This window comes from Nicotiana tabacum, chromosome 9 (genome assembly GCF_000715075.1).
Source record: "Nicotiana tabacum cultivar K326 chromosome 9, ASM71507v2, whole genome shotgun sequence".
NCBI lineage: Eukaryota > Viridiplantae > Streptophyta > Magnoliopsida > Solanales > Solanaceae > Nicotiana > Nicotiana tabacum.
The window spans coordinates 32,336,562-32,352,700 of record NC_134088.1 but is presented as its reverse complement, the minus strand read 5'-3'; the positions used below and the strand labels follow the sequence as shown (position 1 = coordinate 32,352,700).

The 16,139-nt window shown below is 35.6% G+C and overlaps 1 protein-coding gene across 1 annotated transcript; it reads right to left on the bottom strand.

Annotated features, from left to right (window-relative positions):
• Positions 1-330: 330 nt before the first annotated feature.
• On the bottom strand, positions 331-4,201 carry LOC107795912 (FCS-Like Zinc finger 14-like). The gene is made up of 2 exons (XM_016618618.2): positions 3,265-4,201; positions 331-845 (listed from the first exon to the last, which is right to left on the bottom strand). Exons 1-2 carry the CDS (start codon positions 3,786-3,788, stop codon positions 692-694), a joined length of 678 nt encoding a protein of 225 aa, XP_016474104.1. The 5' UTR covers positions 3,789-4,201; the 3' UTR covers positions 331-691.
• Positions 4,202-16,139: the final 11,938 nt, after the last annotated feature.

Below are 16,139 nucleotides of genomic sequence, written 5' to 3'. Positions count from 1 at the left end.
AAATCCAATTTTTTCAAAATTGGCTTAAAAGCCATATTGCTTTGACCAAAGATATTACATTCTTATCCCTTAGAATTTTTCTTAATCCCGAAATTACCCTCAGTAGAAATATTGTTCTTTTAACTTTTTTTTTTTGTTCCATAACATTTAATTTTTTTGGTCGTTGAATCCTTCCTTTTTTTTAATTGGTGTAACTATATTCTAAAATCAAATCATTCATCATCTTCTGTATAATGCTAGCTTTAAGGATATTTCAATCATTTTAACAAGAAAAAGTGCTTACCAACACTTTTTCCAAACACTTCACCAATTTGTTTTCAATTTCAACACTTTTATCCAAACACGTAACTGTTTATTTATAAAACAAGTTACAGCACTTATAAAATGCTTTTAAGCACTTAACTTAAAAGCTACTTTTTTTAAGCCAATCCAAACGGGCTCCAAGTAGTTTCTACCAAACTTCATTACATGCTTTTCCCGGAATGTTTTTTCTTACTCTTCGAGTTGCAGAGATTGCATGCTCAGAATATCCTTAACATAAAAATCTAACATCTCTAAGCCGGTGGGTACCAATTTTTATTCGGTATACATATTTGAAACCTATATATATATATATATATATATATATATATATATATCGCCCCTTTTATTTATTTATGTAAAATTGAAGGTACCATACAATTTTGAGTTGTTATGCCACGGCCACGCCAGTGAAAAACTGCATTGCACCCGAGCAAGGAGAAACAGAGTAGTCGCTAAGCGATTTCATGCCACATTTCTCTTTGTGTTCATCGATTGATATTTGTGTGCAACGACACTCTGCACTACAAAATGCCTTCTCCCCTCTGCAAATATTAAAAGTAAAGAAGTTGTTATTCTATGCTTGAAAGGCAGAGGTTGGCTCAAGTTCCTAATAAATTTGATTATTCCGAATGAACCTTGTGTCGAAAGATATATATATATATATATATATATATATATATATATATATATTAGCCTCAATTATTCTTTACATAAATAATACAGACCACATGACATGCATATACAAACAAGATGTATTAGAGATTCCTGTCACATATTACCTGGAGGAAAATGCCTAAATTTAGTGAACAAACGAAAACCATGTGGAGTTTTCCTACCTAAGTTTGAAAATTGTATCGAAAGAGAAAGCTAACCAAAAGATTTCCAGCAAGGCCAACTTAATTTTGCAGCAACAAAAGTTTACAACTAGCACGACGACGAATATAAAAATTGATTGCAAACAAATTAAAGAAAGCAACAAGTAACTAAAATACCCAGCAGCTTTCTTTACGTGAACATAATCATTAATCAATATGTTGCCGCAAAAACCATCTGGTGGTTATAATTTAATAGCTAATTTGCTTAAATTTATAGAAGCAATCTTCCAATATCTCAAACTTAGAATCAACTTTTTTCCCACGGAATTAAGTAATGCAATAGTTCATGTCAGCGAGTAAAATAACATGACTACTGACATTATTAATCAAGTTGAGTAGATTGTAAGCGACTGACATTCAAAGAGACATAACTTGAGTGCGTAATTCAAGCAAACATGTCCTAATCCAAAACATATGAGAAAGATTCTTCCTGCCATTATGTAAAGATGATGTACAGCATTAAGTTATACAAGTTGGAAGAAGATGCCAACTGCCCAAGAATAATGCTAATTAATAAAGATTAACAATACAACTTCCAAATAAAAACCAGAAAGCAAGGTGGGAAGTACGCTAGATTAGCGTCCAGCTTACTATGGTATGGCATTTGTGACCAAAATTATAAAATTCGCAAGTACTAATACCTTAACAGCTGCAAGAACTACAAATGATCAAGAAAGAAACAGTTGCAAGAAGTACAAATGTAGGTATATCACTTGAGATCTTAAGCACTGGTCATCGGAAACAGTAGATACAAATTCTGAATATCCCTATAACAGAGAATATCAAGAACGTAGGGAATTGATCAGAGCTAGTCAGTGCCCCTAAGTAAACAAAATACTCATCTTACACAAAGCAGGTCAGGAAGCTTGACATGACAAAAGTTACAAGAATGCATGCTAATAACTTTTGGATAATCTTATGATTTAAAGGCACAGGTCAGTGGAACTTTCATTGTAAACCTACAATAAATAAAAGGGTCTCCTTTCTTAATAGTTAGAGCTTTTAGACGAACATACAGAATTTATTTTGACACCATAGCAGGCAAAAAATCCTAGGTTCGGGTCTCAACAGAGGGGTCTATTGCAGGCCTAAAATAAACAAAACAAATATTTCGTTACAGATCTACAAATAAATGAATAGGTGTATCTTCCCCCTAATATTTTTAAGTTTAGACGATACGCTTCACACAATCTAATAGATTTCGATTTCCCAAGGTGAGTCCTCAAATCTTTGATAATCTTTTCATGCCTAAGATCTTTACTTGGAAACTGTCATGCACGTGACCAAGCTAACCCCTCCAAAATGAAGAGACAACGCTCACCTAAACAATCAACTCATTAATACCAGAGTATCTTCTTCCCAAACTATACAAATCCATACAGAAATAACACCCTCTTCAACCAACAAAGCCTTGCTGAAACCGAATTTGGACAATCACAAATTTCAGATCAGATTCAAGAGGAAAAAACCACAGCCTAATGTAATTGAAAGGAAATGGAAGCAACTCAGATGATTCACGAGGAAAAAACTACAGCTTAAAGTAAATTGAAGGAAAAGATAAATCTCCACTGACGTATTCAAACTTGCATATATGTTCAATGGTAGCAAAAGAAAAAGGCAAATGAGATGAGATATTCATGAAGCCATCAAACATAAAGGTTCTGAGAGGCCACATTAGAAGAAACGGTTTTCTACTTAAAATCCAGTCAGAGTATGGAATGATCAGTTCTCTCAACCATTTTGCTCAACCATAAACAACCAATAAAAGGTCATGTACACAATTAGTTTTTTGGTGATTAAGATCAACTCATTGAGAGGAAAATTGACCATAAAGACTCTTAATTAGTTCCTCTTATCAAACTTACAGCTGCAAGTGACAGTATATTCTCAATAAGTAACAACAGAAGTACACAGATATGAAGCATAAAATGGAAATTTAGCAAAGAATTTAATCATGCCTTTATATCTCAGATCCAAGAAAGTGTTACCAAAGAGACCAGTAATATAATCATTAACATATTAATAACTACAATAACCAAAACCCCAGAAAAGAAAAAAGCAGAAACTGCAAAATTGAAATTCTAACCTGTACATGAAAATATCCAAACCCTGAAGCTGCTTCTTGCAAAGAAAGCAAGAATTCAAGAAATCAGCTGTCCTAAATTTCATTGTATCACCATGATTGACAGTAGCAGTAGCAGCTTTTTGGGAGTTGGTGTTTCCTATGAATTCACCATCAAAATACTCTCTTTTCTTAATCAAATTGGTACCCACATGAGAAATCACACACGTGTACTCCTCACACATCTCCATTTCTTCAATACTTGGCCTCTTACTCTTCTTCTTCTTCTTAGTTTTATTATTATTACTATTATTAGCAGTGAAAATTGGGATTGGGTTTGAACTAGTTGATCTTGGAGATATTGCAAGAATTGCAGCTCTACTATTATTACTGTTATTAGTCAAAGCTGCCACAATTCCAAGCCCAACAACAGCACCATTTGGGTCCTCAAATTTCTTAGGAGATTTATTGCTGCCGTTGTGATCAGTGAGGGTAAAAAGGGAAAGATTTATTGACAGCCTCTTCTTGTTTCCTTTCACTTCAGCCATTTCTACACACACCCAGAAAGAGAAAAAGATTGAATTTTTATGGGGTTCTCCTAAATCTCTCTCACACAAAAAAAATAAAAATAAAAAATAAATCTTTATGGAGTTTTCCCTAAATCCCCTTCCTTTTTTTTATCCTTCAGTACAAACCCAAAAACACACAGACACTGTTTTGGCTGGATCTTGGATGAATTTGAACTGGGAGTTTTCAAGAAAATGGGGATTGTTAGGTAGTGGAGCTCTTGGGGTTTAACGGATGTATGTAAATATATAGAGTTATCTAGAGAGAGAGAGAGAGAGAGAGAGAGAGAGAGAGATTGGATGAAGAAAAAAGGCAAAGCACAAGTTTTCTCTCCACTTTTTTCTGGTTCTCCCTCAGTGCAAAGAGGAGCACACACACCTCTCTGGTTTTCAGTGGAAGTAGGAGAATATAAACAGTCACAATTTTTTAACAAAAATCAATAATAGCAATTATTATTTAAATAACATCAATTTTTCAATCATTATCTTGCTCAGTTCATTTTTACCCTTCCAGAAAGATGTGATCTTTGTCATTATCAAGCACACACTTATTTGTTTATTTTAAATCTAAGAGAGGAAAATAGAGTGATAGTATATGTTTAATTTATTTATTTATTATCTTAGGCCGGCACCACTCCAAAATACAATCGAACTATCGAAGTCACCTAGGCCATGGGTCTTATTTATTGCCCATTGACCCCTCCAGTACATGTTTAATTATTTCCAAATAAATGGGATCAATCATTTCCATAAAAATAAGATATTATTAGGAAAATGTATACTTTACGGACAAAATTGTGTACACATTGTTTTTATGACTAGGTCACTAGATTTCTTATTGATGTTATTCTATTTTGATATAATTTAATTTGGTCCATAATTATATGTATAGTGAATGTGCCACTGTCAACATCAAAATTAAATGTTGAAGTGATTGAAGTTTTTATTAGATATTTCTTTCACTTTCTAGTTCAATTAGAAAAACGTTTAATGTCAGCAAATTGATATGTCATCACTTTAATATAGGTTCACAACATCTGACTTCGTTATCATCTGACATTACATTTCCTTTTTTTTCTCCTTCCTAAATTCTTTTATCTTTCTGTAGTGCACTTTGAAGTGCCAAACGTATTTTCTATTGGCACTACAACTTTGTGGCAATAAAGGTATAACTTCGTTCCATAATTTATGTGAATCTATTTCATTTTTGCTTTGTTCTAAAAAAAATGACTCATTTCTAAATTTAAAAATAATTTTATTTAAACTTATAATTTTACCATTAATGAGAAGCTTTTATAACTATACAAATACTCTGGTCCCTTTTTGAATTGTTTAAGACCACAAGTTTCAAAAGTCTTTATTTTTTCTTAAATTTTGTGCCCAATCAAACAGGTTCACATAAATTGGAACATGGGTAGTATTACATTTGTATGTTGATATTATTAGGAAAATGCATATTTTTCATAGATGTATAACAAGTGGTATCGTGGTGTTCCCTATTTTTAGATCGCTATTATTATATGATGTTTCATTTGCTTCGGTTATATTAATTCTTTTCTGTTTGTCATAACTGCTGCTATGATTTTACTTTTATTGAGCCAAGGGTCTACTTTCACTAGGTAGTACGGTCTGCATATACATTATCCTTCTCAGATTTCACTTATGGGATTAAATTGAGTTTGTTATTGTTGTTGAATTGAGGGTCTTTCGGAAACAGTCTCTCTATCTTCATAAGCTAGGGGTAAGGTCTGCGTACATACCTCTCCTCATACTCCACTTATAGGAATACACTAGATATATTATTTTTTTATTTTTTTTTGTATTTTAGTATGCAAAATAGCCTCATAGACACTTGTAAATGTTCGGTTTTGACATCTCGGTCCTTCTACTTCACAAAGTTTCATCCAAACACTTATAATTGTTCAAAAGTAATATTTTAAACCCCTCTGACCGTTGACCATGTCTATGTGGCAACTTGACAGTTGAGTTGGACAAAATATATGTATTTCACGCGTAGAAGGAGCGTGAAGGCAAAAATTTAAACCAAGAAATAATTAAAATAAGAAAAGATTAAAAAAAAAGACAAAAATTAAATTTAAGAAAAAAGTCAAAGAGGGTTTCTCTTTCACGTTCTCCTCTCTCCCTCCATTCCTCCGCTCCCTCCCTCCCCCCTCCCCAACCCAAAACCCACTGCAACACAGCTATTCTCCACCAGTAGCACCATGGTCGCCCAAATCTGAAGACACCCCAGATTGAGCAACTTTTAATGAGAAATTTCTTTTCCACCTCTCTCCTTTTTCTTCCCAACTACTGAAGACAATCTTTTGCAAGGAAAAAAAATAGAAAAAGTGAAAGAAGATTGCCAGCAAAATTCTTTTATGGTAAGTTTTTCGCTAGAGGAATCTCAAATAATTTTGGGTGGAGTTTGCGGCGATGATTTTTTTGGCGAGTCATTTCTAGTTGATAATTTTTATGGGTGATTGTTAGTGCTATGATGGAATGCGGCTGTGAAAAAGCTTTTTAGGTAAAGGGTGATCGAAGAGGGATCACAGCCATTGGGGGTGAGGCAAATTTTAAGAGTTGTGTTCTAAAAATAAAGGAGTGAAAGAGTGGTCATCGATGGGACCATTTTGATGTTATTGAGGTTGCCATTTTGGACTCTGAATAGTAGAATTTTCATGAAGATTATTTTATTAAAATCTTAAATTGCAGGTACATAATGATGTGGCTAAGTACAAAGAATTCTATGAATTCATTATCGAAACATTATTCCTTATAGGCTATTTTGAAGTGGTGGTAAAGGTTCGGTGAATGGTGGAGAATAAGGAAGGAGGAAGATAGAGAGGATGGTGAGATGGAAAAAAAGACATATTAAGTTTTTAAAATAATATAAAAAAATTAATTATTAATGATGTATTATAGAAAATTTGATGTGGGCATTGATGTGTCATCCATGTCAGGCTTTTGAAGAACATATGAGGTCAAAAGGGTTTATGTAACAACCCGATCGTTCGTTTTGAGCATTTACGTTCCTTTTAACTATTTGAAATCTTGAATAATTTCCTACGAGGTATTATGACTTGTGTGAATTGTTGGTTTTAATTTTAAGGTATTTCGGAGTTAGCTTGGAAGAATGAATTTTCAGGTTGGAAGTTTAAGTTAAAATAGTTGACCAAATTTTGATTTATGTGTTAACGACCTTGGAATTTAATTTTGATGATTGTAATAGCTTCGTATGGTGATTTGAACTTAGGAGCATATACGAAAAATTATTTGGAGGTCCGTAGTGGAGTTAGGCAGAATTGAAATGCCGAAAGTTAAATTTTGGGATGTTTGATCGGGGGGTTGACTTTTTGATATCGAGGTCGAAATCTGATTCTGGAAACTTGAATAGTTTCGCTATGTCATTTATGACTTATGTGCAAAATTTGAAGTCATTCCAGATTGATTTGATATGTTTCGGCACATGATATAGAATTTAAAAGTTCAAAGTTCATAGATTTTGATTTGAGGTGCGATTCATCGTTTTGATATTATTCGATATGATTTGAGGCCTCGAGTAGGTCCGTGTTATGTTATGAAAAGTATTGGTATATTTGGTTGAGGTCCCGAGGGCTTGGGTGTATTTTTGGATCATTGGTTGAGAGATTTATAAAGTTAAGAAATTTGGGAGTTTGGACATGGTCAATATCGGATCAAGATGACCTCTTTTCAGTATTTTAAGTGCGCGAGCAGTTCCGTAGCATATTTTATGATTGATATTCATATATGGTTTGTGTCCGAGAGATTCCGGATGAGATTTGGGGTGAGTTTTGAACGAGTCCGGACATTTTGGCACTCTAATATTGTACTGGCATTTTTGGGGGCGCGGACCGCACATAAAAGTGCGGACAGCAGAAGAATTTCGCGACTGCGCTCAAATTTTCGCGGACCGCGCAATTCTGTCTGCTGCCGCGCTCCAGGAAGTTAAGCAGATCCGCTGGTCCGACTTCGGAAGCCTATATCTTTTGATCTACAAAAAATTTTGAGATGATTCAAAAATAAAAGTTGTAGCGCTTCGTGTCTAGGTTCCAGAAAGGTAAACAATTCATCATTCAGACATATGTAGGGAAAGTTATGGCAAAATACCAAATCCTAGAAGTGTAGCCAAAAGATTTTCGCGGACCGCACCATTTGTTCGCGACCGCGGGACCTGGGGCGCGACCGCGCTTGGAATTTCGCTGACCGCAAAATTGGAGTTCAGAGGATGTACTATATATGTGAGGTTTAGGGTATTATTTCATATTTTGGACCTAGGAAGCTCGGTTTGTGGCGATATTTCATTGGTTTTTCAAGATATTCATCGGGGTAAGTGATTCTAACTCGAACTTGGTTAATATACATGAATATATTAATGATTTCATCATTTGATTAGTACTCTGAGGTGAAAATTTGGGAAAGATTGTAGAAACTTCATAAAATAAATTTTCGAGATTTGAACACCGATTCGGAGTCGGATTTGAGCGAAATTAGTATGGTTGAACTCGTAATTGGATGGGTTGTCGGATTTTGTGAATTTTGTCAGATTCTGAGATATGGGCCTCACGAGTGATTTTTGGGGCATAATTTCGGATTTTTGAAAAATATTAGTATTTTCTTATGGAATTAATTCCAATGAATATTATTCACCGAAACGAATTAATTGTGACTAGATTCGAGGCATTCAGAGGCCGATTTGCGAGGCAAGGGCATAGCAGAGTAAATAGTTTCACAATCTGAGGTAAGTAACACTTCTAAACTTGGTTCTGAGGGTATGAATTCCCGAATTTGGTATGATATGAATTGTTGAAGGTAACACACACGATAGGTGACGAACATGTAGACGTGCACCGCAAAAATTATGTCTTGAATAAATCCCGTGAAGTTATAAAAATTAAAGAATCATGTTATTATCTGAACATGTGGCACGTGTTAGAGGAATTGAGCTGAGGCTTGTGATAAAGATCGTGTTTAGGTTACGTGCCGATATTTTAGGACCCATGGGGTCGTGTTGTTGTTGAATTAATTATTTAAAAATATATATATTTCACATTCAGTAATAATTGTCCATTGTGAGGATATTTATGGGATTGAGCTGCGCAACGCAGCATGCCATATTGGCTTTATATATGTTATTATTGTTATGGATCGGGGCTGTCCGCCTGCAGCAAGCCTTATAGGCTTTACTATTATATGGATCGGGACTGACCGCCTGCAGCAGGCCTTTTTGGCTTTACTATTTTATGGATCGGGGCTGCCCTCCTGCAACAGATCTTATTGGCTTTACTATTTTATGGATCGGGGTTGCCCGCCTGCAGCAGGCCTTATTGGCTTTACTATTTTATGGATCGGGGTTGTCTGCCTGCAACAGCCTTATTGGTTTTACTATTTTATGGATCGGGGCTGCCCGCCTGCAGCAGGCCATATTGTCTTTGTATTACGCTTGGGCTGAAGGAGCCCCTCCGGAGTCTGTACACACTCCCAGTGAGCGTAGAGGATTATATATATTCGGGATGTATTTTCCCAGGACTGTACACACCCCCAGTGAGCGTAGATGATCATCGATATTCGGGATGGACTTCCTAGGGCATGGACTTGCCTTACTTACTGCTTATATATATATATATGGGATGGATTTTCCCAGGGCATGGACTTGCCTTACTTATTTGTATTGTAATGAATTGTAATGAGTTTATCTGGACATGAATTTTGTGAGTATCATTTATATTTAGAGATAAATTATCCCAGGGCTAGATTGGCCTTATACGGTACTGGGTGACTGACTGTCAGTCGATGTGCATATATATACAGGTTGGAACACTCCTGGGCTGGATTGGCCATAAACATTACCGAGTGACCGAATAATTTGTGACCAGTATTTACATGAGGTCTTTCTACTGAGATTTCATATGCCTCATATCATGCAGTACTGATCTATTTTATTTGTACTGAGTTTAATTATTGAACTTGAAAGCATGCCTACATTTCTGTATCATTATTTTTATTGGACTGTACCTGCGAAGCTTATCATTTCTTTCAGCCCATAGGTTAGTCTTGTTACTTATTGAGTTAGTTGTACTCATACTACACTCTGCACCTCGTGTGCAGATCCAGGTGCTCCCGAATACGACGATTGCTAGAATTCGGAGTTATTTCTGTTGGAGAGTATCAAGGTAGTTACTTGACGACCGAAGACTTGATTCCCTTTCTGTTTAGTTATTGTACTGTTCTATACTTCAGACAGTGATGTTTATCAGTCAGACTTTGAATTCATTTAGATGCTCATGTACTCAGTGACACCGGATTTTGGAAGTGTTATATTTGAAATTGTGAGATTTCTTCCGCTGAATTTAATTATTCTGTTTTCAAATTTAAAAGATATGGTGTTTTATTGAGATTTTCGGCTTGTCTAGTATTGAGATAGGCGCCATCATGACAGGTGAGATTTTGGGTCATGACAAGTTAGTATCAGAGCTTAGGTGACATAGATCTCACGAGTCATGAGCAGGTTTAGTAGAGTCTTGTGGATCGGTACGGAGACGTCTGTACTTATCTTCGAAAGGCTGCAGAATCCTTAGGAAAATTTCACTTTCTTGTATTCTATCGTGCGAAATTGATTCAACTTGAAACATAACTCTTTGAATTCCTTCCACGTATTCGTATGCGCACATGAGCGCTCGGTATCAGATGTGCATCGCCGGCTTGTAATTTTAAGAACGAGGTTCAAGATGTGTATTCTGTGTTTTAGTGATGGGCCAGTCTGGAGGACTTGAGGCCAGGTTTAGACCGCAGCTTAGGCTCGGTAGCTTTAGTTGTAACCTGTACATTTGGACTCATATGTTCGGTAATGTCCGTACGAGTGGAATTTATGGCTCGATGAGTGGTGGAATGGCTTTGTGATGAATATTATGTAACTGCGGAATGTGTTAGGACGATTTGAATATTATGAGAAGTGTTTTCTTGAAATGTAAATGAAGTCCATTGAGTGCTTTATTTTCGTTTTGATATGAATAGAGAGTTTCTTTTCTGGCAGCGGGGCATATATGTTGAGACTTGAATTTGAATCTGGTTGAGAAAGTTGACTTGAGTGTTAAGAGAATGAATGCGAGATTAGCGGATGATTGAGGTATTTTATGGTTGGTGTGTCTTGAGCTTGAGAAGATTTTTTGTTGAACTGACTGCGGTATTAAGGCAATAATAAAGTATGGGTATTGTGAGTTATCAAGTATTTTAATCTATGATTTTGATCCAAGTGGGGGAGTCTACTATTGACAATTTAATTTCATGGATATATGTTAAATTTTAGTTTTTGTTTGAGGCATACTTGTGGGTTGGTTACGACTTGCAGAGATTGAGATTGGGGATGACTTGAGTAAGAAAATTTCTTGAATGCGGGTTATATTGCACTTTATGAGATGATTAAATTATTATTTTGAAGGATGTAGTGCGTACGAAGTATGTTCGATTGGTCGTGTTAAGGCAGGGTTACTTCTTTGAGTGTTGATCGTGCTAAAAGAGCACATGTCTTTCGGCCCGTTTGGGACGGAGTAAATTAGATTTGAGTAGAGTGGATGACTCTCGAGAGAGGTTTCTAACTAATATGGTATGTAATTTACTGGTGACTCAGAGTTTATAATGAGATTCTCGTGCCTTTCACGTGATAGATGTGATGTGTTGTGCCGAATTTAGATTTACATGTACAAGGTGGCGGTTCATTCTTGAAAGAAAGATCACGAATTTTGGACAGAATAGTCAGTTTTAGATATTTAGATGAATGTTATAACTGCTCGATAATCTCCGAGTAAGGTGCACATTTCAAAAGGCGCATTATGTTTTGACTTACAGATGTTAATTGGTATTGCAGTACTCACCTGGTTGATAAATTTCTGATATTCAAATTATTGCTAATGGCCAAAGTACCAAAGCCTGGAAGTGCAGCCAAAAGATTTTCGCGGACCGCACCATTTTTTTGCGACCGCGGGACCTGGGGCGCGGCCGCGCTTGGAATTTCGCTGACCGCGAAATTGGAGTTCAGAGGATGCACTATATATCCGAGGTTTAGGGTATTATTTCATATTTTGGACCTAGGGAGCTCGGTTTGTGGCGATTTTTTATTGATTTTTCAAGATATTCATCGGGGTAAGTGATTCTAACTCGAACTTGGTTAATATACATGAATATATTAATGATTTCATCATTTGATTAGTACTCTGAGGTGAAAATTTGGGAAAGATTGTAGAAACTTCATAAAATAAATTTTCGAGATTTGAACACCGATTCGGAGTCGGATTTGAGCGAAATTAGTATGGTTGAACTCGTAATTGGATGGGTTGTCGGATTTTGTGAATTTTGTCAGATTCTGAGATATGGGCCTCACGAGTGATTTTTGGGGCATAATTTTGGATTTTTGAAAAATATTAGTATTTTCTTATGAAATTAATTCCAATGAATATTATTCACCGAAACGAATTAATTGTGACTAGATTCGAGGCATTCAGAGGCCGATTTGCGAGGCAAGGGCATAGCAGAGTAAATAGTTTCACAATCTGAGGTAAGTAACACTTCTAAACTTGGTTCTGAGGGTATGAATTCCCGAATTTGGTATGATATGAATTGTTGAAGGTAACACACACGATAGGTGACGAATATGTAGACGTGCACCGCAAAAATTATGTCTTGAATAAATCCCGTGAAGTTATAAAAATTAAAGAATCATGTTATTATCTGAACATGTGGCACGTGTTAGAGGAATTGAGCTGAGGCTTGTGATAAAGATCGTGTTTAGGTTACGTGCCGATATTTTAGGACCCATGGGGTCGTGTTATTGTTGAATTAATTGTTTAAAAATATATATATATTTCACATTCAGTAATAATTGTTCATTGTGAGGATATTTATGGGATTGAGCTGCGCAACGCAGCCTGCCATATTGGCTTTATATATGTTATTATTGTTATGGATCGGGGTTGTCCGCCTGCAGCAAGCCTTATAGGCTTTACTATTATATGGATCGGGGCTACCCGCCTGCAGCAGGCCTTTTTGGCTTTACTATTTTACGGATCGGGGCTGCCCTCCTGCAACAGATCTTATTGGCTTTACTATTTTATGGATCGGGGCTGCCCACCTGCAGCATGCCTTATTGGCTTTACTATTTTATGGATTGGGGTCTGTCTGCCTGCAGCAAGCCTTATAGGTTTTGTTATTATACGGATCGATACTGCCCACCTGCAGTAGGCCATATTGGCTTTGTATTACGCTTGGGCTGAAGGAGCCCCTCCGAAGTCAGTACACACCCTCAGTGAGCGTAGATGATCATCGATATTCGGGATGGACTTCCCAGGGCATGGACTTGCCTTACTTACTGCTTATATATATATATATTTGGGATGGATTTTCCCAGGGCATGGACTTGCCTTACTTATTTGTATTGTAATGAGTTATCTTTTATATTTAGGGATAAATTATCCTAGGGCTAGATTGGCCTTATACAGTACTGAGTGACTGACTGTCAGTCGATGTGTATATATATACGGGTTAGAACACCCCTGGGTTGGATTGGCCATAAATAGTACCGAGTGACCGGATAATTTATGATCAGTATTTACATGAGGTCTTTCTACTGAGATGTCATGTGCCTTATATCATGCAGTACTGATCTATTTTACTTGTACTGAGTTTAACTGTTGAACTTGAAAGCATGCCTACATTTTTGTACCATTATTTTTATTGGACTGTACCTGCAGAGCTTATCATTTCTTTTAGCCCAGAGGTTAGTCTTGTTACTTATTGAGTTAGTTGTACTGATACTACACTCTGCACCTCGTGTGCAGATCCAAGTGCTCCGGGATACGATGACTGCTAGAATTCAGAGTTATTTATGTTGGAGAGTATCAAGGTAGGTGCTTGACGACCGCAGACTTGATTTCCTTCCTGTTTAGTTATTGTACTGTTCTATACTTCAGACAATGATATTTATTAGTCAGACTTTGTATTCATTTAGATGCTCATGTACTCAGTGACACATGATTTTGGGAGTGTTATATTTGAAATTGTGAGATTTCTTCCGCTGAATTTAATTATTTTGTTTTCAAATTTAAAAGATATGGTATTTTATTGAGATTTTCGGCTTTCCTAGCAGTGAGATAGGCGCCATCACAACAGATGAGATTTTGGGTCGTTACAGTTTAAAATATCGCTTTTGAATAACTACAAGTGTTTGGATGAAATTTTGTGAAGTAAAAGGACCAAAATATCAAAACCAAATAAGTATAAGTGTCTACGAGGCTATTCTGTCATTTTAGTACAATAAAGTGAAAATAAAACAATTAGGAGTGGAGGGAGAGCATTAGTTGTGGGTTCATTATTTTTGCTTAAATTTTGTATTTATATTAAAAATTATAAAATATATATAGATATTTAATTACGAACCCAGTAAATAAGATAAATTATGGATTTGGTGGTGAATTTAGAACTCATAAACTTTAAATTTTATCCTATGAGAGCAATCATAGCCCAAATTACTAAAACTAAGATATAGTTAGCTTCTTAAATCACAAGGAATAATTTACTTTAACCCTTTGAAGCTAAACAAGAATAACCTTTTGATATCATTTTGGTCCTTAAATTCCTTGAGCACTACCGCATGCATAAACAAATTTTATTTTTATATTTAAGTATAAATATGTTATGTTTATTGGATTAGGAGAAAGTAGGTTATCAGATTCCTCATAAACAATAGGAGTGAAGTACAAAGGGAGAGTATTTACTTTGCTTTAAGCAGTAGCATTCAAGTACAAAAGGCCAAAAAGTATCTCCTTCGGTACTTTCATATTTCTAAATATTTTGGTTGGTAAACCCCCCATACCCTTCAAGGGAAAAGCTCTTGGTCAATGAATTGCCTTTTTTTTCTTTCCAATATGTGTATTAAGTATTCAGCAAGAAGTTGGCGATACGTTTTTGTATTTGTATGAGAAGCTTTAAGGAACCTATGATTTTCAGCAATAAGCCATCAACATTATCGTACGTAGCAAATCCTTATTAAGTTAGGTTTATAATTAGTGGAAATAATATCATATAGCTATTTTTAAGAAGGGAAAGTGCACAGTTAGCCAGTAATAAGATATGTATTTATTTTTAAGTCACTGTTTAAAATGTCTTTAGCCATTACTTTAATAAACTTTTACCCACCCGGACGAAAATACCCTTATGCTCATAAAGTTCAAGACCAAGTGTCCTTAACTTATGAGCTTGTTACTGTAAGTTCAGGACTAACTGTCCTTAATTTATGAGCTTGTAAATCTAAGTTTAAGATTACATGTCCTTAACTTTTGAACTTGTAACTCTAAGTTCAGGACTACATGTCCTTAACTTTTGAACTTGGAACTCGAAGTTCAGGACTATCTGTCCTTAATTTCTGTGCTTGTAACTCTAAGTTAAAGATTATTTGTCTTTAATTTCTGTGCTTGTAACTCTAAGTTAAAGACCAAGTGTCCTTAATTTTTGAACTTCCAACTCTAAGTTCAGGACCAAGTGTCCTTAACTTATGAGCTTGTTACTGTAAGTTCAGGACTAGCTGTCCTTAATTTATGAGCTTGTAAATCTAAGTTTAGGACTACATGTCCTTAACTTTTGAACTTGTAACTCTATGTTCAGGACTACATGTCCTTAACTTTTGAACTTGGAACTCGAAATTCAGGACTATCTGTCCTTAATTTCTACCTGTCTTTAATTTCTGTGCTTGTAACTCTAAGTTAAGCCCCAAGTGTTCTTAATTTTTGAACTTCCAACTCTAAGTTCAGGACCAAGTGTCCTTAACTTATGAGCTTGTTACTGTAAGTTCAGGACTAACTGTCCTTAATTTATGAGCTTGTAAGTCTAAGTTAATGACTATCCGTCTTTAGTTTTTGAGCTTTTAACTCTAAGTTTAGGACTACGTGTCCTTAACTTTTGAACTTGTAACTCTAAGTTCAAGACTACATATCCTTATTTTTTGAACTTACTCTAAGTTCAGGACTACCTGTCCTTAAATTTTGTGCTTGTAACTCTAAGTTAAGGACTACCTGTCCTTAAATTTTGTACTTGTAACTCTAAGTTAAGGACTACTTGTCCTTAATTTTCCTGTCTTTTCCTTTCCCTTTCCCTGTCTTTTTCTTTGTTAATATCTTATGTTCTTGCTTTATATCTTATTTAATTTTTGTTTAGAATTAATTGTTGCCTCATTCTCCGTTTGGTTTTAATTCGTTTCTGATTTGTTTTTGGTTTAGCCGTGTTTTAGTTTGTGCAAGCAGTGTGATCGAGCGCTAATTCACCTCTATT

Coding starts and splice junctions, on each gene's coding strand:
- LOC107795912 (XM_016618618.2), bottom strand. CDS start 3,788: ATGGCTGAAGTGAAAGGAAACAAGAAGAGGCTGTCAATAAATCTTTCC. Junction 846..3,264: donor TTGGATATTTTCATGTACAG/GTTAGAATTTCA, acceptor TAATATTTGCAG/AGGGGAGAAGGCATTTTGTA.